This window comes from Mus musculus, chromosome 11, assembly GCF_000001635.26.
Source record: "Mus musculus strain C57BL/6J chromosome 11, GRCm38.p6 C57BL/6J".
Taxonomy (NCBI): domain Eukaryota; kingdom Metazoa; phylum Chordata; class Mammalia; order Rodentia; family Muridae; genus Mus; species Mus musculus.
The window spans coordinates 61204236-61229633 of NC_000077.6; the positions used below are offsets into that span (position 1 = coordinate 61204236).

Sequence of the window (25398 nt, forward strand, 5' to 3'; positions counted from 1 at the left end):
GTGTTTTAAGAAAATGATTGCACCATGAAATACATTTAGACACATGCTCGTTAGCTTCTCTGCCTCTCCAGGCTCTGTCAACCACTTTTTGTGTCTTTTGTGTCTGTGAGAATTTGCTTTCTCTGAGCATTTCCTGTAAGGGAACTACTAGGCATGCATATTTGTGCATCTGGCTCCCTTTCACTTGATGCTATATTTTAAGGTTCATTTTTGCTGGGTCCTGTGTCCATTCTTCATTCCTTTTTGAGGCTGGGTTCACTGCAGGGGTGTGCCCCATGCTGTTTGTCCACCCATGACTCTTGGGCATTTGGGTGGCACCCACTTTGAGCTTCAGGAGTAACCGTGCTGTGAACTCTCCCATGTAGGCTATCTGTAGACACATGTTCTGTTTTCTTTTGTGTGCATACTCAGTCATGGGCCGGGTGGGTCATATGATAGCCATCTATGCTGCACTCAGAGGAACAGCCACACTGTTTCCCAAAGGGGCTGGCTGTACCACTTTACATTCTCCAAGAATTATGCAAGGGACTCCCATCTGTCCACCTTCACATCAGCACTTTCCCCAGTGCCTTTTCCATTCTGACAAGGATGCCTGCTGAGTCCTTGGCACTAGAGCCTCTCACCTTGTTTGCCTGTGGAGGGACAGCCAGGGTATGTTTGTGTGGCTAGAGTTGTGTTGCTGTGCCAACATTTATAAGAAATCTGAAGGAAAAGGGATGCATTTTGAGTCACAGTTACAGAGGAATTTTGCCTCATCCTTGAGGAGAGGGCATGGTGGCAGAAGTGACATAGTCTGTTGTTCGGGAAGGTGGCACAGTCACACTGCAGCTAGACCTGGAAGAAGAGAGCTAGGCAGGACTGGAAGTGGATACAACCTTCAAAGATTCATCCCTTGTGGCTTTCATCTACCAGATAGATCCCAAGGCCTAAAACTTCCTCCATTTCCCCAAACATCATGATGGAGACCAAATATTCAAACGCACAAGCCTGTTGGGGACATTTCACACTCAAACCATAATAGCAGGCCCAGCCTCGGAGCCGCTGCATCCCACCAATCTTGATAATCATGGCTCCTGTACCTAGTAAGCTGGGAGAGCAGCCATGCCAAGGTGGCATGGGGCCCTGCCAACTCTGGCTTCTGCAGTGACTTGCCTGGGCTGGCAGTTCCTGCTGTCCTTGCGGTCGACCCTCAAACAAGCAGTAGCTGAGTTTCCACTTACCTGTGTGCCTGCCAGGCCTGTGCTTATCCTACTGTAGGTGGGTGGCTAGAGTTAGGAGTGGTCTCAGTGTTCATATACACTCTCTGCCTCTCTGATTCCACTGGAGAAGTTTTTTCCTGTCTGACTTGAAGCTTCAAGTGTCTGTGGGGTGTGTGAGGTTCTCACCATGGGTCTTGCTTGCTTATTCTGATTTCAGGGACTTTTCTTTTCTTTTTTTTTTTTTTTTACTCAAAGTGATTTTATTGCTTGTGCACACAACAGCATTTATGCCACTAGAGCAGATGCTGTGGATGACTCATATTTCCAATTGGGTGGGAGCACCCGCTTAGTCTTAAAGTATCAAGCCAATCGGTGAATTCTGGTCTCTATCGGAATCAGGCAGAATTTAGCATCCTTATCCTTTCTGTTCCTCTCAAGGTGCTTTCGGACAGCAACAGCTTTCTTAATCAAATGGTAGAGATCCTCGGGGAGGTCAGGGGCAAGGCCTTTGGACTTGAGGATTCTCAAGATTTTATTTCCAGTCACAAAACGGACCTGGGCCACCCCGTGTGAGTCCCTCAGGATTACACCTATCTGGGAGGGAGTCAGGCCTTTCTTGGCCAATTTGTAAATCTGTTCCTTCACATCATCAGACGTCAACTTCAGCCACGTGGGGACGCTATGGCGGTAGGGCAGCGCTGACTGGGACAGGCCCTTCCCGGGAGCGTGCATGTGACCCATGATGGCGGAGGTCTGGCAGCAAAGAGTCAGGGACTTTTCTAACTCATGGCTGATGCTAACATATGCAGATGGTCCTTCATGGACAGAAGGCTAACAAACCAACATAAGCCAAAAACATCTTAAGTCAGGTCAAGGGCTGTGGCCCAGGGATTGCTGTTGCCAAGGTCAAACCTTCAGGGACTCAAAGATTGCATTTTCTCCCATGAAGCAACAAAGGGCAGTAATAAATGTCAAGTGGGAAGAGAGACAGCCTTTCACCAACAAAAATCCATCTAATGTGTTTAAGGAGGTATCATGGGAGTGTAAGTGGCCAGGATGAGCAGACTGGTGGTGGCCTAGCAGCCAGGGCAGGGAAAACTGGAAGCAGGTATTGTGAATGGATTATCGGGGCTTGCAAAACAAACATTAACATTGGACAGCAGGCATCTGCAAGTTTCTGTTACAGTCAAGCTATTCCAGAACTGGAACATTCCTTTTCTATAATGCTCCGTACTGGGCAAGCACTCTACTGTTCACCACATTCATCCCTAAGGCATTTTTTTTTAACCGAAAAAAGAAGAGGAAACAACCCTGGAGACTTTGTTCTTCAACAATTTAAATGGTTCCGAGGCTACTTGACCTACATTAAGCAGTAGCAAGATACCATTGTCATTGATCACGACAGAAGCAAAACCAAACAATTACTAGATGTGTCCATCTGACCAGCTGCTTGCTGCTCCCCAGGCCATGGCCTAACCCAGTCCATGGGACTCCTTACCTCCTGCAGGCCACAGACACATCAATTGTATGGGTGACAACCATTAGCAGTCACACTCTTCTGCTTCCTGTATCTTTCCTTAACCGGCTGTTCCTTGTCTGAAGACCTGTCTCTGCCTTGGGGTGTCCCTATGCACACCCTCATCATCACAAATACACACGCCCATCACTAATGCACACCCCATCACTAATGCAGACCTCCACCAATCACTAATGCACACCCCCATCACTAATGCACACCCCCATCATTACTACTTTTCACGGTGTTTTGAAATTTGTGTTTTCTTTATTTCACCATTTAGCAAATGTTTACTAAGTGTTCACTTCTCAGATTTCCAGCCCATAGCAGATCCAGTTCTGTTTGGTGAGGGAGGGCCAGAAAGAGAGGCAAGTAGCAGCCAGCACAAAACTGCTGTGTTAATTAACTACAAGGGTATGTTTTCAGCAGGCAATTTTGCCTCTGTGCGGATATCATAAAACACACTTAAACAGACAGGGCTGGTGTAGACTTACTACACAGCTCAGCCACTGCTCCAGGGCCACCATGAACAAAGTAGCACAAAATTAGGTCAAGAAGAGGAAATTATGTGGTAACCACGGTATGCATGGGCAGCTGCTGGCCTCATGTGGCACGCTGTTTTCCTTTCTCCTCTCCTTTCCTTGTGATGATCAGAGGGGGACCCTTTATGATAAGGTAAAGAGCAAATGCAAAAGGCACTAAGTCAGTAGTTAGCCCCAGGTGTTGGTTACTGGAATGTGTGTGTTGTGCCTTGCTGCAGCCGCTGCTATGGCACAAAACCAACGGACAAGAGAAATTTCCAACTCCATTATAATCTTATTACCGATAACTGTAGACACAGGGTGCCAGAGGGCATAGCTGCTCTGGAGGAAAAGACTGACAGGACAAAGTGTTGCTATGTGATATGATGTTGGAGCAGAGCCATGGCGTGTGCAGATTTCGGGGAGAGCAAGAACACAGGCTTGGTGGGAACTTGTCCTTTCAGAGAACTGAAATGCAAAAACAGTGGGTGGGTGAGAGGGCAAAGGGGCCTGGTAGAAAGAGGTCGAGGAGCCCCGTGACAGAGCAGTTGTGGGCTGTGCCGATGGTGGTGACTCATGTCACCCTATACACCACAGTGTGGCACAGGCCAGGGGCTCAGAGAACACTGGCTAAACATACAGAAAGGGACTTCCAGGTTCTGTCCTCCCTGGGTGATACAGAGAGGAAATTCCTGGCAGTTCTGGTGGGGCCTGGCCATGTTTTCCACTAATCTTTGAGGGAACAGATCCACTTACTACTGGGGATGCCTTTAGACATCTCCAACCAGTAGGTTGTGTCTGTGCCTCAGTGGGACCCTTGTGCATACGGCGGTGACAGAGTGGGATGTGATTTTTCTGCCTTTCTTGGGTGCTGTGCCCACAACTGCGTGACTGCGGCTTACACGCTGTAGACCTTACATAACAGGGGACGCAGGGACCAGCATCTGGCAAAAGCAGGAAAAGCATGAACTCCATGCCAGGCTGGATTACTCAGTGGCCCCCACGCCCAGGGCAAACACAGGCTTCTTTTGAGGGCTGGCTAAGAGCCCACACAAACTTTCACAGGCCCATCTTGCATTTCAGAACAGAACAAAACAGACAGCCCAAGACACAATCTTCAAAACCCGTGTGAAGCAGAGGTCTGGATTATGCTGCACCCACATTTGAATATTGTTTTATCTTCGTCACGCGAACTTCCTGGGGAAGGACTCTGAGGTCCAAGTGGGCGGGGAGAAGGGTCCTTAAATGTGTTCTCTCTTGGCTCTTGCTTATTCCAGGAGTTCCAGCTGCTGGAGAGGACTGTGTAGAAGGTAACCTACCCCATCTCTCTTACTTCGTCTCTAGATGGGAGCAGACAAGTACATATAGCCTGCTTGGAGCGAGGACTTTGAAAGGCTGAGACTTGCGTCCACTCTGAGGGCAACTAGTCCAGACTCTGACAGGTCAGCATTTCCTGACTGGGTGCACTGAATGCCAAGCACCAGAGGTCTGTCACCTTCCGACATTGGACCAAGAGAGTCCCAGAGACCCTCAAAGACACAGGAACAGAGGTGTCCTTTGGGTGAGAGACCTGTGCCCTGCCAAGCCTCTCAGCCCCTAGAAAGGCGGCAGGGCTGAGTAGCTGAGTGTGTGCAACTTGGGAGCAGCCTGATTTCAGTGCTTGTCACCTGTGAGGGCAAAGGCAGCATGCTTAATGCCATCAGTCCTACTCTTCTCACCCGTGGAACAGACGCATAACTGACCTTTTTTCGTGACCACTATTAGGGTGCATTTAAAAATCAATCTCTCTCTTTTCTGCTCCTCTTTCTCCACCTTCCCTCATGTGTGTGTCTGTGTGTGTGTGTTTCTGTGTGTGTGTGCGTGCACCATACAGGTATATGTGCCATGACATGTGTGCAGGTCAGTAGACAGCCTTGGTTGTCAGTCCCTGCCTTCTACTTTGTTCAAGGCAGGGTCTATTCTTTATTATTGACTGCTATCCAGGTACACCAAGACAGTTGGCCTGTGAGGTTCCAGGGAGTCTCCTGTCTCTGGCCCCCATCTTATAGCAGGAGTTGTGAGATTTCAGAAATGTGCACCCACATCTAGCTTTATTTGGCATCTTGGCACCCAAACTTGGGTTCTCATGCTTTCCAAGCAAGGACTTCACCCACTGAACCATCTCACCAGCTCCACTATGGCGGTTTTCTGAAACTGAAGGGAGTGGGGAGAAGGCGCTGAGTGTGAACGGGTCTGGAAGGCGGGTATAACCTTTAAGGCTGGCTGGTTCTGAGAGAGGAAAGCCGGCTTGTGTCCCATTCAGGTGCCAGGTGCAGCATCAAATGTGGCTCCACCCAACGGTCAGTAACTCCGCAGACAGCACCGTGGTTAACTGCCTCACAGAGGGGGCCCAGGGACCTAGTTCCTTAAAGCCCACTTAGTTTTGAGAGACGACATGGAGGGGCAAGCCCAGCCCTGTCCAGCTGCATTCACACGAGGCCCTTCTCCTCCGAGGACCCTACCTTTGTGTTTAGTGGCTGAGGCTGTGTGGCTCTGCTTGAAGCTCTGGCTATCAGGAAGGACCTGGCCCACCGGCTGGCAGGACAAACTGGCCCAGTGAAGGCACTGTCCGGTCTCCTGGTGGATCACAAGGAAAGGGGCGTGGCATGTCCAGATTTGAACCCTGGATGCCTCTTCCCAGGGTAGGAAGTCTAAGGGTCAACATGAATAGGTGAGGGTGGTGGTGGAAAGAATCTGCATGCAAAATCAGGCACTCATGTCTGACATCGTCAAACACTATATTTATGTAGATTTATATGGGGGTGAGGCTTGGGGAGCACTTGTATTTTTGTGTGCAATTGCAAGAGCTTCCTCCACATTGCAGTGTTAAATATCATATGGTGCTGGACCAACCATCTCTGGAAGGAGGGTGAGGGTTTGGTACCCGTGACTATGGTTCTCTGTGTAGTAGAAACGGCTTCTTGGGAAGAGAGAGGAAGTGCTTTGAAATGCATCCTCTCTTGTTTCATTCTGCATCATGGCCAGGTTTCTCTGCACAAAGATGCAATAGACATTCAGGAAAATAAGCGCATTGCAAGATGTCAAAAGTCATGAAAAATGAAAAGCAAGGTCACTGCAGCTGGGGTGTAGTGTGGCTGTAGAAGCACGTTTATGATGTACAGGTTCCGGGAGAGGGAGGAAGAGAGAGGGAGGGAAGGAGGAATGGAGGAAGAGAGGGAGAGGGAGCAAGAGAGGGGGGAGGGAGGGAGGGGAGAAGGGAGAGAGAGAGAGAAGAAAGAGAGGGAGGGAAGAAGGAATGGAGGAAGAGAGAGAAAGAGGGGAAGAAAGAGAGGGAGGGAAGGAGGGGTGGAGGAAGAGAGAGGTGTGAGGGATGGAGGGACAGAGAGGGAGGGAAGGAGAAATGGAGGAAGAGAGAAACAGAGAGATGGAGGAAGAGAGAAAAGTCACCAATTATTTTTCTCCCCAGTCGCCCCCTGCCCTCACACCAAGGCTACCCCCACTTTTCTTTCACTCATGCACACACACTACACCCAATGTTTAGGTAACACATGTAGGGCAGGCAGAGCCTTTGTGAATGTGCTTGGTAGTTTTCTGCCTTACTTCTAAATAACCAATCACACGGATGCCACAGGGTTCCTTTAGACTGTCCAGGGCTCCGGGGCTCTTAGACTGTTCCCAATGTGGGTGTCACATGCAAACAGTAAGCACCTTCTTGTTTGTGGTGCCCAGGATGCTGCAGGTACTAGAAATTCCTGCACAGACCTTTGCTACTTCTACACAGACTTACCCTTTAAAACATTTAATTATATGTTTTTTTCAGCATAAAGATCTATTTTGATTATTTTTAGTTGCGTGTATGGGTGTGTGCCTGTGTGTGATTGTGTAATTGTCTGTATGGGAGTGTAAGTGCCTACAGAGGCATCGGATCCCCTGGAGCTGCCGTTACAAGTAAGGGACTGGGACTCAGACCTGAGTGGTTTGGATGAGCAGTGAATGAGCGTGGTGAGCCATCCCACCATGCCCTATAAACACTTTCAAGAGGACTTTGCTGGGTATGGTCAAGTTGTCCCCCTGCGACAGCCACCCCAACTTGCCATCCTCATTTACTGTACTGGAAGCAGCAACCACCTCTGCAATTTTGCACAAGAACCTGAGAGTCTGAAAGACTTTTGTTGGCACTGGCCTGTGTTCCACTGGGGTGGACACATTAATCTAAAAGCTAAGAAGCTCACTTCAGCTTTGCCAGGCAACCAGCACGTTTGAGCACAACGGTGTAGCCAGGAAGGGTGTGTGGGAATTTTGATGCTAGTTTTTCTTTAATTAGGTTGAGAGTGAAATCATGGTCTGTATGCATCCAACAACTTAATCCAAAAAGTTGGTTGCACGGCTCCTGGAAGGTTTACCGGCAAGGAACCTGTCCCATTTTGTAAGTAGGTGGGACTGGAGAGTTGCCAAGAAGCCCCCCTCCCTGCCCCCTTCCTCCTGGCAGATTCTGCTTAAAATGAGTGTGGTTCACTGCAGAATAGTGTCACCTGTCTTCAGATGTCTAAAGACATAAGAAAGGCCTAGCCAGCTAAGTCAGAAAAGGGGACTTTCCGGTGGGAATGCATTTTCCAGTCTCTAGGAGAAGTCTTTATCCAAATAAAATTAGCATAGTGGTGGAGTCACTGCCAGGGCGCTGGTGCGGAAGCACAGCCCAGAGCCGAGGACGTGGCCATCCTCCTTCCTCTGATGCAAAGTGTTCTCTATCCCCAGTTACCATGAGCAATATCAGTAGCATCGTGAACCGGGCCCGTGATGCCTTTAACTCAGGCAAGACTCGACCGCTGCAGTTCCGGGTTGAGCAGCTGGAGGCGTTGCAGCGCATGATCAACGAGAACTTGAAAGGCATCTCCAAGGCGCTGGCCTCTAACCTGCGCAAGGTGCGTTGGGTGTGGGGAGAGAGTGGGGCTGAGTGGTGAGTGGGAGGCTACAAGAAGGGACTAGCAGGGATACAACAGGTACGGGGACAGTCGCACCCTGCGCGTAGGGCATCAGTTGCCGGCCACCCAATTCACCGAGGACTACTCTGCTCCTCAAACACTACATGTGTAGTGCAGTGTTATAGAAGGGAGAGTGAGGCTAGGAAAGGATTAGCAACGCTTTCAGGGTCACCTTCTCCTTCCACCACCGTTGAACAGTCTCCTTCCTTCCGCCTGTCGCTTTTTCTCTATGGCCTTGGCTTCTTCACTGACCCCATTTCAACAGACCCAGCCAGCCCCACTCCCGCCCTCCTGCCTCCGTCTTCCCTGGTCTACCTGACTTGCATACCAGGACCACCAAGATCGTGCTCCTGAACGAGGCAGCTCCATGTGGCTTCCTCTTTCCTCCTGTTCCCTGAGGATGCTCTTTCCGTGGCTCTGAGAAAACCCAGCATCCTCCAGATCCACAAGCCTTTCACTTTGCTGTGGGGACTCACCTGAGACTGCTTCCACCCTCCTTGTGGCGCCGCCCACCCTCTGCCCTGTCAAGACTCACTCACCAAACTACTGTCTGTGCTTCCCCCACTTTGGGCAAGAAAGAGAAAAATTCACTCTTTAGACTTCCCGAAGTCCAGCAAAGAGATGCATACCCCATTGGCGCTCCCTCTTTCTTGTCCCCTTCCCATCCCAGGAGGATCTGGGTTCCCCAGCAGCCCCAGTTCCTGCCTCCCTCTGCCATAGTTCTGGATTTTTGCCTGCCACGCTTGGTCACATCTTCCCGGGTGGGGGTTACACCTGTGTCTACTCAGCACGGTGGTCTCCCAAGCTTTCTTGGATTCGGGTCTCAGTGTGGTCTGTAAGCTTCCAACAATGCAATTTCTTCCTTACCGTTCTGGGTCCTGCCTGTGCCTTCTCTATATCCCACCTCCCTGCTATAGTTATGTTAAACAGCCAGCTCACCAAGGCAAGCAGAGCTTTGATTCTTTGGTCCTCAAGTTCACATGGGGCTTCTCTCTAGAATGAATGGACCTCCTACTACGAGGAGGTGGCTCACGTGCTGGACGAAATCGATTTCACGATTAAGGGGCTCTCCGATTGGGCTGAGGACGAGCCTGTGGCAAAGACTCGTCAGACCCAGGAAGATGACCTCTACATCCACTCGGAGCCCCTGGGCGTGGTCCTTGTCATAGGTGCTTGGAACTACCCATTCAACCTCACCATTCAGCCCATGGTGGGTGCCATCGCTGCAGGTACGGGGGCTCCATTCTGGAGGGACTGTTACAGGGGTTGTGATGGCCAAACCGTCTAGCCGGGTCTCCAGGCTGGCTTCTCCATACTTATGGGGAGAGGTGAAGGGTGAGGACTCTCCACTATGCGTCAGGAGAGGCCAGAGCCACTCTCTCATCCAGCCTGGGCATCTCTGTGTGTGTTCTTTCTTCTCTCCCAGCCTCCCAGCCTTGCTGAGGGGCAGGCGGTGCCGCTCTGACAGCACATGCCAGTGCATGTACCTGCAGCAGCTGTTCATGTGTGTACCTGTGTGTGCTTCAGCCTTGTGTTCCTATATGTGTACCCGTGCTTCTCAGCGTGTGCCTGCATGTACTCACAGCATGCACCCATGTCTAGCCTCCCACCCAACCTTCCACTGCCTTCCAAAGGTACAGATGATACCGTGGAATTTCTGGGCCTGGTCACTGGGTGGGAAGAGTCTTTGAGGAGGTCTCCTGAGGAGTCTTCTGACTTTGTATTCTGCAGGAAATGCTGTGGTCCTCAAGCCCTCGGAAGTGAGTGATCACATGGCAGACCTGCTTTCAACACTTATCCCTCAGTATATGGACAAGGTAAGCCCCCCCCCCCGCCCCCAGCTCAGGGATGACTGTGTGTGTGTGTGGGGGGGGTCAGGTCTTTAAATCCAGGGAGACAGTGGATTATTATTGCAAATGGGAGGAGTCCAGCTTCTAACAACAGGTTAGATGGAACCTTTGAGCTAGGAGAGTGACTTACCTGCTAGGGTGCCCATGTAAGAGCTGAGGGGCAGCCAGTCTCCCATTGGCCATTCTATGTGTGGAGTTGGGAGAGGCAGGGTCTTTGCTGAGCCTCCTCGGTCTCTTTGCTGGAAGGATCTGTACCCAGTGATCAAAGGGGGTGTCCCTGAAACCACGGAGCTGCTCAAAGAGAAGTTTGACCACATCATGTACACAGGGAGCACGGCTGTAGGAAAGATCGTCATGGCGGCTGCCGCCAAGCATCTGACCCCTGTCACCTTGGAGCTTGGAGGAAAGAGCCCTTGTTACGTAGACAAGGACTGTGATCTAGATGTGGCTTGCCGGTAAGGAGACTTGGGCTTGGCCGGCTGCAGAGGCTTGGGGCCTGTCGACCTTTCTACCTTGCTACTACCATGATGGTATCAAGTTTTATGGCTGTACCGAGTACTAAAGATGGTCCCTGCCCTTAGGGAGCCTATAGCGTTGGGATGGTAGGGTTGGGGGGGGCACCATTCATAGACGTCTTCCTAGAGGGGGCCTCCAGAGAGAGCAATGACTCTCTGGCATTCCTAGGGGTAGTGATCTAAGTAGAAGCTACATGAAAGGCTAATGTGGGACACTCAGGGCTTAGAGCCCTTTACCAAGCCCATTGCCCCTCTGCAGGAGATCTCAGGAAAGCCACTTCGCTCAGAGTCTAGGATGGGACTCACATCTGGACTAGCGAGGCCTCTGGTCATCTCTGTACTACAAATATATGGAGGGGCACAAGTAGAGGTGTCACCTGGCTGTGCAAGACTCTGAGAATGTAACCAGAGTCATAGAGTATTTGCCCTAGATGTCCTTAGAATTTCCTCATGTCATTTTCCACGACACACTGGTTGCAGAAAGCCCTGTGGTGCCAGGTGGGGTCGACCAGCTCAGTGTGTCTGTCAGTGAGTTGTTGCTTAGGAAGATTTGCTGTGGCAGCCCCCAGACCATGGGCCGTCCTCTAGCACTCAGCCTTCAGCCGCCTTGCCCCCGAACATGTGGATGTTCTCAAGGGGACTCCCATGATTTACAGACTGTATTTTCACAGGCGTATTGCTTGGGGAAAGTTTATGAACAGTGGCCAGACCTGTGTGGCCCCAGACTACATCCTCTGTGACCCCTCCATTCAGAATGAAATTGTGGAGAAGCTCAAAAAGTCACTGAAAGTGAGTATGGCCCGAGGGTGGGGGTAGGAAGCTGTAAGGCATGTGGGCTGCATTTAGCTTCAGCCAACCTCCAGGACTCTGAAAAATAGTAGCTGTTTATGAAATACAATGTGGTGACAGGGTACCTGGTGAACCTGTGCCAAGGTGTCCCCCTGAGAAATTACTCCATGCAACGGATCTGATATAAAGAGGGTTTATTGGGGGGCAAGGGAGGGCCCAGAGAAGAGGTAGAGGCAGACAGATGGCAGCAGAGCCATGAGGGCAGAGGACAGAAAGGGGGAGAGACTGACTAGGAACACCCAGGAACAGAGAGAGAGAGAGAGAGAGAGAGAGAGACAAAGATGGAGGAGAGCTAGGGTGTCAAGCAGTCCACGCCTCCAGTACCTGGCAGCAGCTGGGTAGTAGCAGTAGATGATGACTAAAGCTGTTGCTAGGTACCTGGGAGGAGCCCAGCAGAATTGCCTGTAAGCTAACAGTGTTTTTCTTCTGCTCACAAAAGAAATATGCGCACACACTGCAGACAATTGGGAAGGGTACAGAGCATAATGGGTGTAGGGAGTGAGGGAAGCTCTTCTCAGATTCCCTCCACCCAGAGGGTGTCATTGCCTAGGGAATAGGAAGTCAAGGCCATGATGGGGCCAGGCCTTCCTTGAGTCCTCATCTCTTCTCAGGATTTCTATGGGGAAGATGCTAAGCAGTCCCATGACTATGGGAGGATCATCAACGACCGGCACTTCCAGCGGGTCATAAATCTGATTGACAGCAAGAAAGTAGCCCATGGAGGCACCTGGGATCAGCCTTCACGATACATAGGTGTGTGTTCTGCCATTAAGAGTGCTGCCTGCTTGCCTGGACTGCCAGGGTCTACAGCAAGTTTACAGGAAGTGGGCACAGGCACTGAGCAAGTAGGCTTTACCAAGTAGGCCTGCAGAAAGCTCTGGGGCCCTCAGAAGGCAAACACTGAGCACGGCTCTTAAGGAATGCCTCTCGACAGACCTAGAAACCTCCCTGTCTTCCACAAGTCAGAGACAAGGGCTTCATCTCCACCTCCAATCTGTGAAAGGGAACAGGAAATGGAGCCAGCAGAGGCCACAAGAGTTCAAGGCAGACCAGGCCGGGAGGAACTCCCAGGACCCTGGCTGGGGGCAACATCAGTTGGAGTTCTTCTGGTCCCCAGTTAACAAGGAGACAGGAGAATTATGGGATGAATACATGGGGCTGGTAGATATAATAACTACCCCTTCAGTGTTTAGAGCCTGTTCCCCCATGCAGGTTAATCTGTAGATATCCCCATGATCTGCCAGGATGTAGTCTAAGCTGCGGGAGTTGGGGTAAAGTGGGTATGAGAAAGCTTTGTTTGCAAAAGGATAGAGGCAGGAGCTAGATGTTGGCACTGGCTGTGTGTATATGTATGTGTGTTGGGGATCTGGGGTGGGTCAGCACAAACAGACTCTGGCTCACTTCCTGCCTCAGCTCCCACCATCCTAGTGGATGTGGACCCCCAGTCCCCGGTGATGCAGGAGGAGATCTTTGGGCCGGTGATGCCCATTGTGTGTGTTCGAAGCTTGGATGAGGCCATTAAATTTATCAACCAGCGCGAGAAGCCCCTGGCACTCTATGTGTTCTCCAACAATGACAAGGTAGGCCTAGGAGTCCCCTTCCCAGATTCCTGGCTCATCAGGCACAGCACTTACATGCAAGGGGGCCCCAGGATCCACAGGCCTGGGTTCAGATTTTTAACTTCCTCATTCATTAGGTGTGTGACCTTGCACCAATCACTTAACCTGTCTGCACTTCTTTGGCCTTATCTGGAAGAGTAGAACAGTCCCATCTTTTTACACCTGTGGATGAAATGGCCATTGCTATTTCCCCATACAGTGCCAAGGGTCATGAGACATTTGCAGAGGGCTGGAGACATGGCAGGGGCTAAGGATGGCTGAGTTGGTGGTTGGGGCTCAGTCTCCACTGGTCCCAGTTCTTGAGACTCCAAGACATGGTCAGAATGGGTGGGAAGAATGCCAGAATGGCAACATGGCTGCCTGGGTCTTTACACAGGTGATCAAGAAAATGATCGCAGAGACATCAAGCGGTGGAGTGACAGCCAATGACGTCATTGTTCACATCACTGTGCCCACTTTGCCCTTTGGGGGTGTGGGTAAGTCTGGTGCTAGTCACCTGGTACTCTGGCCTTTCACAGGGGTCCCAAGCTTGGGGTCACACAACCATTTAATAGCATGACTGGAGTGAGACTCTCTCTGGACACTCTTGTGCCTGACAGAGCTGCCCTAGGGGACACTCTAAGCTTTAGCTAACCCCAGAAGGCTCAGAAAAAGGGATTCATGAGGACTGAGAGTACACGATTGGCTGGGATCCTTTCATTTAGGGAACAGCGGCATGGGGGCCTACCATGGCAAGAAAAGCTTCGAGACCTTTTCCCACCGCCGCTCTTGCCTGGTGAGGTCTCTGCGGAATGAAGAAGCTAACAAGGCCAGGTATCCCCCAAGCCCAGCCAAGGTGAGAGACAAGGCCCTGGGGATTGGGAAATGTGGACTGTGCAGGACTAGGGGTGAGGCCTTGGGTCTCATGTTCTCTCCCTGTCCTAGCAGATGCCCCGGCATTGAGAGGGCTACTTCACCTGACACTTGTTTTGCTGGCTGTCCTGTCCTTGAAGAATTGCTCACGGAGCCTCATCCTGGCTTCTCTCCCACCTGCTGCCCCATGCATGCTCAACTACCCGAAGGCTCTCACCTCCCCCCTCTTGTTCTGCTGTTTGCTGAGCACAGAGACCAATAAAAAAGCCTCTAAAGAAAAGTCGTGCATGCAATGCTTCTTTTTACACCTCGACTCCGAGTCCTTCCAAGTTTGGTCACCTTGACAAGCCTACCTACAAACTCCCTCCCCCCACATGGGCTCATGGGCTGTGAGATGGGAGGCCATGGTTTGGGATGACATTTATCTTCCCCATGTCACATTTGGGATGTCAGCTCCATTCCTGGTGTCTTGAGTGAGAAGAAATGGAGGAGGCTGAACCTTGATGACAGTGGCTCTGGAACAGGTGGCAGTCTACTCTTCTCAAATCAAAGGTGACACCTAGGGAAGGAGTCTCTCTGTGAGACAGCACAGTAGTCAGTACCAACAACACCCACTGTTATAGAGCCAGGCTTGTCCCACCCACTACCCCGTCCTCCAATCACTAAGAGTTTTACAAGAGGATGAGGTTATGAGATTGGCTGAGCTCGGGGCAGAGCTCTACCACTCAAATGCACCTCTCCAAGGAGCGATTGAGAGATGATTGAAGGTCTATGCTTGTGTGGTCAAGTTTCATACCTCATCTTATGATGCATGCTCACTGCATGGTAAGGCCAGCATAACCCAAAGTGTAGTTTTCAGACTCATCAGACCCAAGTGTATGGTTTCAAGAAAAGCATACACTTGTCCCTGGAAAGCAGCCTAGGCAACTGTTCTCATTGTAACCCACTCCACCAATCAGAACATACTAATAAAAGACAAATAGCAATGAATGGCAGAGCAAGAAGATGTAATTAGCATGGCCGTGTTAGGAAGTATGTACACATGACTTATTAGAGTGGCTTATAGGCTATGGTACACTAGTCCAACAATGTCTGTCTCCTGACAGAAAGGTCCAGAACCCAGTAGTTGTTCAGTCTACAGACTAGATGTCACAGCAGTTTGAGTCTGCTGTAGGAGCTCCAAAGACTCCTAGAGAGAGGCTGGTCTTCAATCCATGGGTCTGAGGCCCTGGGAGGCTGATGTGGGCAGGTCAACAATACACATTCACCCAGGATTTAGCCATTCTTTACACAGGCACCCAAGCCTTCCTTAGCTTCCCACAACCTTTGGATGGACATTTACGTGGGAGACAAGCATCTACAGGGCCTTTGCCCTTTTTGAGAGAATATCTACATACTTCTCCAAATGTCTTCCTTACTCAGCTCTAAAGAAAAATGAAGCTAAAATATTTTCATGAAAAGGGATGGACTTAGAATATTTAATATTAATCTAGGTCATACGGTCACAGAAAAATGAATTCCACAAGTAGCATATGTGTGCATGTAAACAAATGTACCCGATGGTGACATTGCAACATGAAGGAAAGAGGAGAAGAAGCCAGGCTAAGTGCTAGGGAAGGAAGAGAACTGGATGTTGGCGATGGGCAAGAATCAGGAAAGAAGATGGAGAGCTAACTTTGTTTCTAGTTCTAATTTTGTTATGGGTTTTTGTTTGTTTGTTTTTGTTTGTTTTGGTGGTGAGTAAGTGAATAAAATATACGCAATATTGAAAGTGTGAAAAATTATTGGGAAATACTACAGCATACTTTCTGAATGCCTAGTCTAACTGTACAGAAGTTCACTGAGTATAGAGACTTCGGGTCTTGTCAATCTTGGCGTGTAACGTTTTCATTTATTTGCAAGGTTTTAAAATAAAGTTAATAAAATAATAAAAATGAAATTATAAAAGTCACAGGTAAATGGATGGAGCTGGAAACACTTGTTCTGGGTGAGGTGACCTAGACCCAGAGACAGACATCATACTTTTTTTTTCCTCTCATTTGTGGCCAGAGCTTTGAGCTTTCTGATACAAATGCTTAATTTGAAATATCCATAGAGGTCAGGGAAGTTTGCAAGAGACTCAAGAGGTCATGTGGAGGGACTTTTCAAGAAAAGGAAGGCAGGATGCAGTGGCTGAAAGGTTTCAATGGAACAGGAATGAGTCAACCTAGAGTTACCCAATAACGGGGTGACAACGCCCCTACCAGACCACAGGTCACCTAACAAAAAGCCCAACGCCAGGAATGTGTTATCTCTTTTTGAACTGTTGGCTGGCGAGGTTCGAGAGATGACAAATATTACTGGAGAAATATCTTTATCAGGGGTTTTCTTCCCCACCCTTTCCCATCTAGCTCCCGAATAAGAGTCCCAGGATCCTGAGATTTTATTTACAAGCAGTAAGCCTAGATTGATTCTGAGCTCTTCTAACTTACTCCCCAGCCACACGCCCCCTTGTGACTTGCTGTTTGAATCTCACCCAGGCTGTTTCTCTTCCTTCAGCCTGGCCTCAGGATCGCTTCTCCTGGCCACATGCTCAAGATCCATCTGGCCTCATGGCAGCCTCCTCCTCTCTCTGTGTTCTCTCTACTCCTCACCACCCCCCACCCTGTCTCTCTGGAAACTGCTCACTCAATCCTCAGATCCTGCCTCCCCCCCACACACACACCAATCACAGGCTCACAAAGGTGTACACGAGACTGACAACCAGATCTTGGGGTTCAGGATTTAGCATTTGTATATATAGCAACAGACCCACCCCCAACACATTACAGGCTATTTATTTATACTGGTATTGGTTTCCCTCCAAAATTTTCCCTCCAAAGACCCTATTGTTGAAGACACCACATAGCTGAGTCACAGAATGTGGAGAAATTAAGCTGGTAGCGACCTGGGCTTTACCTCTACCACCAGCTTTCATGATGCTGAAGGCACTACGGACACTACAGGAGGAAGCAAGTTATTATCCATCCTACCCAGCTACGGTACCCTGAGAGCTGCAGTAACAACCAGCCCAGCAAGACAGTCCACTGGTGCTGAGTCCACTGCTGTCCATCATAATGCCAAGAATGGGCCCCCAAGACCTGGAGTCCCCCATAGACCCGTGGCCCTGTATTTCTGGGGTTTTTTTTTGTTTTTTGTTTTTGTTTTTGTTTTTTTGTTTGTTTGTTTGTTTGTTTTTCGAGACAGGGTTTCTCTGTGTAGCCCTGGCTGTCCTGGCACTCACTTTGTAGACCAGGCTGGCCTCGAACTCAGAAATCCGCCTGCCTCTGCTTCCCGAGTGCTGGGATTAAAGGCATGCACCACCACGCCCAGCTGGCCCTGTATTTCTGATTGGTAAATAAAGATGCCAACTGCCAATAGCTGGGCAGAAGAGACAAAGGTTTAGGTTTCCTAGGCTTGCTGGTCAGAGGAGACCGATAAGGAAGAGAATAAGCAGGAGGAGGAAAGAGAAGCCACCAAGGGTTAGGAATCAAGAAAACATGGCCCTGAAGGCTGGCCAATTGGAGTTAAAGAGCAGCCCAGATGAAACATGGTAAGTAATAACTCAGGGTTATTGATAGGAAAGAAGATTCTAATAACATAGAGGGTAGATATCTGCCCAGTCCTTGTGCTGTTTAGGGCTTATTATAAATCTAAAGGTCGAGTGTGCATTTTATCAGGGAACGAAATAGTTAAAGGTGGAGCAGAAACCCCCGGGTTGGGATTGTATAATTTCTACAACCTACTGGTGCAATCATGGCATGGAAGTCCTGGGGGTAAATTCCTACCCCTGAAGGATGCCTGTGAGGTTAGATTAAGGTCACCCACATGACCTCATTTTACCTTATTAGTCTCTTTAGAAGACTCCAAGACCAGAGTTGCTGACGGTTAACACATAATTGTTCTCTTTGGTGGGCACACATACAATTCAGACCATCACTCAGGGTAAGCCCTAATGAGTGGTGTTGTGGAGTCCTCTCTCCTGAGGACTAGTTAGCTCTCCCCAGAAAACATGCATTGGGTTACACCAGATGTCTGCAAGAGATGAAATTTATTTTTGTCTTCATGCCATATGCTCTATAGGCATGGACCCATCTCTCCATGAGGAAATAAATGAAGGTTCAGCAGGAAATGCCACATCTCACTGTGCTAACTACAGAGCATCTGCCTGATGTTGATCCTTCAGCCCCTGTGCATGACCTGCTGTAGACAGAAGTAGATACTCTTGATTTGGGAAAAGGAGGTGCAGGGACCCCAAAAGTGTCATCTGTATGTTCTGGAGGGATACATGAGAGTATACAAGTGGTGATCAAAATTGCTTTCTCTCTTTCTCTTCCTATTTACTGTTAATATATTTTTTTAAAGTTTTAGCATACAAAATGTGTTTCCCTACGGCATTTCCATACTTATGTCTTATTCATCCCATCTCTATCACTCTCTCTTGTGTCCTTCCCGCTGGGTACCTTCCCCCTGCTGAGCAGTCCTTGTGCTTTCATGGGAGAAAACAGGATGTGTAGTAGTCTAGGTTCCACATACGAGAGCAAGCACACTGAGTTTGTCTCCCTCCCCCATCCACTTTAGACCTGTTCCTCTCCATCCAGAGCCTATCTGCTGCCTTCTCATCCTATGGGCTTTGTTGTTGTTTGTTTTTGCTTTTTGTTTTGTTTTGTTTTCCATCTAGATTCTGGGGCCAGCAAGATGGCTCAGCAGGTAAAGGCATGGGTCTCAAAAGCTAGTGATGACCTGAGTTTTAGTTCCAGCTCCCACATGATGGAAGAAGAAAGCCAACCCCCAAAAGACGTCTTCTGACCTGGGCTTGTGCACCCATGCAGGTCCTTAAGCATACTCTCTGTCTCTCCGTAAATGTAAAATTAGGACAGTTAAAATGAACCCAGGTTCTGCATGGGAGAGTCTGCCATATTTCTGCCAACGTAATGGTCTCCAGCTTTTCCACTGCAAACGATATAACTTCTTATCTCTTCATGGCTGAATAGGGTTCACTGTATCTATATGAACCCATTCATCTGTTGATGGGCAGCTAAGCTGGTTTCTTATCTATGCTCTTATGAACATGGATATGCTGGTGTCTGCCATGTGCTGACTTAGGTTTCTTTTGTTACATAACTGGCAGTTTAAGAATTTTTATAATACATTTTTTTAAAAATAAAACCCCAAAGCTGAGCAGTTCTTGACTAACACTATTTTCAAAGTAGATCTGAAGGCAAAACAATTGAAGAACAAAACACACACACCCTGGTCTAAGCCCAACATCTTTATTCAATCTATTTCTATTGCATGGGTTAGGTACTAATCTAAATTATGAGTCAGTTCTTCCAACTATTGCTTCCATCCAGCACACGATCAGCCAAGACTTTTCGAAACTCATGTGTTACCAGGGAGAGCATGCGACATCTCTGGCTTTTCCGAAGTAGTGTATTACAACATGCGACCCATTGGCTGAGAGCCACAGCCTTAGCAAATCACCTACAGTCCCATCACTTGCCCCCTTGACTGTCTAGATGCTCAGGTTAAATGTGACTTCTGCTTTGTTTCAACTCTGTAACCATGCGTGGAAGGCACAGCTCCCAGAAAGCTTTTGAAAACTCAGATTTGTTAAACATGCAGGCTTTTTTTTTTTTCTTCAAGGGAAAGAATGGATGACGCCTGTTCACCTGGAAGGCTGGAGTGGACTTTGTCTAACAACCTGGTGACCTTGTGCTAGTCTGTGTAGCCAGCCTCCACCTGAGTCCACCAAAACCCTGAGCATTGTCTAGACCCTAGTCATGAGCTTTGTCTGTCAGTGAAAACCCATTCTCAAGATGGTTCTATTGTACTTTGCATTCTCAATGAACAGAGCCCATCCTTAGACCTATTGCAAATCCCTCCTCCCTAGATCCTTGGCTGCACACCGTTTCTCTGTGAATAACAACCCATTCTTACTCAATAAAGACTCGTCCTTTGCAAAGGAGTTTCCATGTAGCCACATCTAAAGCTCTGTTGTGATAATTGTCTTGTGGAAACCTTTCCCCAAATGTTTGCTGTGTAAATGTGTAATAAACTGCTTTCAGACTCTAGTGGTTTGGGGCTCAGCAGATACTTGAAGAGACACCCCCCCTCACCCACCCCCCAGTCATGGTCACTCCCAAGTTACTGTCTGTGGGGCAAAGCTTGACTCAGCAGGCAACCTCTGTCTCAGTCACTCTGGCTGTCTTGTTACAGGACAGAAAGGAGGAGCTCACTCACTTTCTATTCACTTGTATTCGTTGGATGGAATGTTCCAGGCACAGGCACCAGAGATTGTGGTGAAAGAAAGAAGCCAGACGTCTTTCTTCTAATCACACTATCTGTATTTGGTCAGCAGAGACTAGCTTCTGCTACCAGAGAAAGTTCACCTCAAGATGCTGGCGGTTAAGTTGGCAGGAGACTCCGGTGTCACCTAAGCAGGGGGAGGAGGAGACAGGGAAGTCCACCAGATCAGCATCTCTCAAACTCGACTGGACAGAGTCTGGGTTCCTGGAGCGGACAGGATGCTGGAAACATGGGGAAGCAACAGTTATTTGTGAGCAACAAGGGTGTCTACCATATATATGGGCAGAGAAAGCCAAACACAAATGAATGAATAAGAAAAATCCAAGGCAGCCATGTTGTGAAGATAATGAAACTCCCAGTAGCCAAAGAAAACAGTTATGTGTGGAAAGTGGCTTGGGGGAGTCCAGCATAATCGGTAGAGTGTTTGCCTAGCACGAAACCCAAGTTTCTATCTCCAGCATTGTGTACAACCCTCATGGTGCCTGTGATCCCCGCACTAGAGAAAAGGAGGCAGGAGGATCCGAAGGATGGATGTTTAGGGCCATCCTTAGCCGGAGAGAGGAAGCACAGCCTGGGCTAGGAACCCTGTCTCGAAAGTAAGGAAGTAAAGACGGCCCAGCTTTCACTAGGGATTAGCATGACTGGGTGTGGCAGTTGCGTCTTCTCTTAGAAGATCTAATGGGAGAGCGTGCCGGGAGGGTGTGGAGCCAGATGCCAGCCTTGCTTTGTATTTGTTATGGAGCTATACCAGCCAGGCGTAAGTACCCGAAGTAAACCAGTCTGAGTTTTCAACAGAAAAGGGCTTTGGGACTCTGCAGAAGCAGCAAGAGAGCCAGATGAGGAGGCAAGGCTTGCACAGGCCCCCAAGAAGGGTCCCTGGGATGCATCGATCCCATGTGGACGCATCTATCTGTGGTATTTAAGGACTCATGGTTTTGGTCTCATCCCAAGGATCAGACAATGGTATGGAGAACTGGTTCAACTGCCTTTGACTCCCAACAAAGAGGTGACTGGACACAGGATTTACTGGCTCACCCTCATTCAAAGTACCTGTCGATCAAAAGCAGCCAAGTTTCATACAATGTCTCTAAATGGCAGACCTTAATTTTTACCTAATGTCCTGACTCCAAGGGAGTATGGGAAATGTTCAGATTTCTGGCCGCTGATGCTGAGAAAGTTGTAAGGAGAAGTGAGAATGGCAGGGGTGGGGCAGGTGAGGGTGGAGGGTGGTTGTGCCATGTTTTCAGCACTAGTTGGGGGAGGGGCAAGGGAGGGCAGGGCAGGGAGGGTTGTTGCTCAGCTCCCATGCCTACGTTTTTCATAACTGACTATAGTTCTCATGTTTGCCTCCTAGGGCTGGCCTGTGGCTTAGATGAGCTCATTTGTTGACGTCCTGCCTTTGCAAGGGACAGTTTGTTAGCTATTATTTTGGATACTCCTGAAGTTTCCCTTATTCTGGAATGGGCTCCAAGATTGCAGTTGGTAGAAAGCTTGCAGAAGGCTTAGAAAGAATGGCCCTGAGAGGGTGGCTCAGTGGTAGTCTGGGGACAGCTGAGCCCCTCCCTGTCTGTTAATATGTCCTGGACAGGCTGCTGTCCTATTTGAAGCAAGGGAGCCATCCAGCGAGGGTGTTACATAAGCCATATCTTTCCCTTTGTTTACAGGAAATTCTGAGAAGATCAACTGGGCTTGGCCTAAACTGCTTAAATCCTCAAGGCAACAGAAATTGTCCGGGCAAGCCAGGCAACCATATGCAAACCATCTGCCCAGGCCCATCGCCAGGCTGGCAGGCTGGGCGGCTGCTGACAGCCTCTCACCAGCCACCTTCTCTCCAAGATCTGGGGCCTGGCGCAGGAAGCTATGTAGTATATGGGCAGCAACCATGCACCCACCATGGCCCTGGGCTTGCTGCCTCTGCTCTCCTTGCAGGGCAGAGGGGGAGGCGCTTTCACCCAGCGCTGAGAGGATGGATAGGTGGGGAGCAGGCCGCCTCTGCTCTGATTTGAGCTTCTAAGTAGAGGATGAGAACACACACACAGCGTCTTTCTCCCTCACAATGACAGTGGCTGGAGGAAGCTTCAAAATTCCCCAGGGTCAATACTCTTGTCCTCCCGAGAATGCTGCCAGGCCTGGTCCCAAGCACTGTGATCACAGTGTTATCCTGGGAGCAGGTGTCAGATGTGACCTTCCAGGTCCTCATGCTACCTTCGAGGAAATGAATGTCACTGCTGGTAACAGTCTGTCTAGCTTGAGAAAGACTGCTCTGTTTCCAGTGGCTCGAGTGTCTGCTGGAGGGTTAGTTGTTGGGAAACTGAGTGGCATTCCAGCTACTTTTCCTACCGTGAGAAGGCCAAGGGTATACACCAGAGAAGTCCTGGCCTCAGCTAGCAGCTCTGACAGAAGACAGTTGGACCTTACAGAGTGTCTAGACAGAGTTCTGTTTTTCAAGCCAACCTCAGCTTTGTAAGGGTTCGAAAATCACTGAAGGAAGGCCCCAGACTCAAGCAGTGTGCAAAAATAAAGAGCCTTTATTCTGCAGAAATAACCAGCATGTGTGGGTCTACCATTATCTAAAATGGTGAGCCCAGACAAAGATGTGCAGGTCTTCTTATAGGGAACTGGGGGGAACTCTCTAGAAGGATTGGGTAATCTAAAATTTCATTGGTGGATGCTGGAAGGGGGGGTGTCACAGGTTGTCAGTGGTCTGTATTTCTATGTCATAAATGTTTAACTTAGGATGAAATATGGCTGCCCAGTGCAGATGGCCCATTCTGAGATAAGATATTTCCCCACTTTTGTGGTTATCCCCAGGCTGTTCTTTGGGAGGGGGTTTGGTGATCTTGTTCTGGACTTTATGGTCTGTTCTTAGAGCTTGTGTCTTATGATTTAGTTCCTGGAACTTATGGTCTATTCCTGAATGCCTTACCACAATTTTTTGTTGTTGTTGTTTTTGCTTTTTTTGTTTTTTTGAAATTGGGCCTGGCCCTTAAATGGAGACAAATGGTGATTATGTTGCCCTTTCAGCATAAAAGGTGGAATAAACATTTTCTTTTCCCACTAACTAAGCTGTTTGATGCAGGTGGAGAGGCCCTGCACAGCGCACATAACTACTCCACAGCCCACTCCCATGGCAGGCATCACTAGTCGATCACCATATACTTCTCTGCTGAGTTGTCTGAGGTTCATTGTGAGGCTATATGGTATAGTGGAACTGTTATGAAATATAATGTGGCAAAGGGACATCACACCGTGCAACAGATCTGGTGTAAAGGGGATTTACTTGGGGGGGGGGGGAGTGAGGGCCTGGAGAAGGGGTAAAGGCGGAGAGATGGGAGCAGAGCCATGAGGGCAGAGAAAGGGGGGACAGAAAAGGACAGAAAATGGGGAGAGAGATCTGGGGGTGGGGAGGCAGTCCTTTTATACACAGCCCTTACCCGGAGGCAGGCAATGACTGCAGATGATGCCCTAAGCTGTTTCCAGGTCCCTGGGAGGAGCCTAGCAAAATCGCCTACAAGCTAACAGGAACACTGGCCAGCTAGGCAGAGCTAGCCAGGCTAGAGAAACCTCATGTGCCATCTGTTGACATTTAATTGCAATCTACAGCAGTGCAAAGAAGAGGGATCTTAAAGGGTATTCAGTCATGAGAACGGGTACTCACGTGATGCTCAGGGCAGTGGGCTTGCTATCACGGTGCTCCCTCCGTATGGAAGGGGAGCTCGCCCCGTTTACACCTTCATCTCACCATCCATGGTGGTGAGACAAACCAGAGGGCCCTTGCTGGCTGCCAGATACTTACTCTTGGACTCAGCAACCTTCAGAACATTGAGAAACACATTTTTTCCCCCTGCATCTAACATAGTCTCGACAGAAACTTCTAAACCTGGAAGACAAGATGGAGGGACAAAGGAGACGCTTAGGTTCAGAGCCTCTGCCAGGCACTCAGTCAGCCTGGTTCTGGCACACTGAGAGGGGAGCAGTGACCTTGGCTTATCTAGAGTGAAAGAGCCCACTACTTCCCTCCCTCATCCCCTATCTTCTCCCCTTCCACCTCCCCTCCCTCCTCTTCTCTTTCTTTCCTAAAGGCAGCTGGCCTAAGGCCAGTGCAGCAATAGTGGCTTGAGTGGACCACTCTGGGCTCCTGGGCTCAAGAACATTCCAAGGCTTGAGTCTGGCCTCCAGAGACTCTGTGCAGTGCCTCCTGCTGCCCTCAAGCAAATCTGCTGTCGACTCTGAATCTGACTCAGCTAGGGCAGGGAGATAGCTGTTCTGACTCCACAAAGAGTAATGTTGCCTAAGCTCACCTGCCGGGCCTGGAACCGTCCTCAACACTCCCTTTGTGGTTGTGTGCGAGCTGGGAGGTCAGCCTCCTTCCCCAATTTCTAATTAGGAATTTCTAATTTCTAGTAGGATAGAATTCATGCACCACAGTTACCATTTCCAGGCATACAAATGGCTTTTAGTTATTAATGCTGACTCATTTGATAGGAGCCAAAACCACCCGTGAGACAAGCCTATGGGCATACTTTGAGAGAGTCTCAGATTGGGTTAGCCTCCTGACAAGTACTTAATAAAACTTAATGGCTAAGATCAAAAATTCAGGTGACAGCAGATGCTGGTGAGGATGTGGAGAAAGAGAAACACTCCTCCATTGTTGGTGGGATTGCAAGCTTGTACAACCACTCTGGAAATCAGTCTGGCGATTCCTCAGAAAATTGGACATAGTACTACCGGAGGATCCCGCAATACCTCTCCTGGGCATATATCCAGAAGATGTTCCAACTGGTAAGAAGGACACATGCTCCACTATGTTCATAGCAGCCTTATTTATAATAGCCAGAAGCTGGAAAGAACCCAGATGTCCCTCAACAGAGGAATGGATACAGAAAATGTGGTACATTTACACAATGGAGTACTACTCAGCTATTAAAAAGAATGAATTTATGAAATTCCTAGGCAAATGGATAGACCTGGAGGGCATCATCCTGAGTGAGGTAACCCAATCACAAAAGAACTCACATGATATGTACTCACTGATAAGTGGATATTAGCCCAGAAACTTAGAACACCCAAGATACAAGATACAATTTGCAAAACACATGAAACTCAAGAAGAACGAAGACCAAAGTGTGGACACTTTGCACCTTCTTAGAATTGGGAATAAAACACCC

At 49.0% G+C, this 25398-nt stretch overlaps 2 protein-coding genes and 1 pseudogene across 11 annotated transcripts in view; 1 reads left to right on the plus strand and 2 right to left on the minus strand.

Moving 5' to 3' along the window:
- On the minus strand, positions 1445-1966 carry Rps13-ps5 (ribosomal protein S13, pseudogene 5; annotated as a pseudogene).
- Aldh3a1 (aldehyde dehydrogenase family 3, subfamily A1) lies at positions 4275-14183 on the plus strand. Of its 7 annotated transcripts, none has more exons than XM_006532024.3 (12): positions 4275-4375; positions 4581-4678; positions 7992-8158; positions 9216-9447; positions 9950-10035; positions 10315-10523; positions 11255-11372; positions 12044-12185; positions 12846-13012; positions 13428-13527; positions 13756-13886; positions 13976-14183. In XM_006532024.3, the coding sequence occupies exons 3-12, from the start codon at positions 7997-7999 to the stop codon at positions 13991-13993; spliced, it is 1365 nt and encodes a 454-aa protein (XP_006532087.1). In that variant the 5' UTR covers positions 4275-4375; positions 4581-4678; positions 7992-7996; the 3' UTR covers positions 13994-14183. The 7 variants fall into 7 exon arrangements, with proteins under 7 accessions (XP_006532087.1, XP_006532090.1, XP_006532086.1 ...); XM_006532027.3 differs by having other exon boundaries at positions 4276-4375; positions 13979-14183; XM_006532023.1 differs by lacking the exon at positions 4581-4678 and adding an exon at positions 4514-4546 and having other exon boundaries at positions 4357-4375.
- A 4998-nt stretch (positions 14184-19181) lies between these two features.
- The window catches only part of Aldh3a2 (aldehyde dehydrogenase family 3, subfamily A2), a 44112-nt gene continuing 37895 nt past the window's right edge, over positions 19182-25398 (minus strand). Inside the window, exons 10-11 of one of the 4 annotated variants that reach the window (NR_138545.1) lie at positions 23889-24110; positions 19182-20451 (exon numbers count right to left, since the gene is read on the minus strand). Coding sequence is in view for 1 of the 4 variants with exons in the window: in XM_006532031.4 (XP_006532094.1) it covers positions 24105-24110 (6 nt within the window). In the remaining 3 variants the exon portion in view is untranslated. Of the gene's footprint in view, positions 24111-25398 lie in introns of all 4 variants that reach the window. The other 3 variants (XR_388332.4, XR_388331.4, XM_006532031.4) reach the window with 3 other exon arrangements.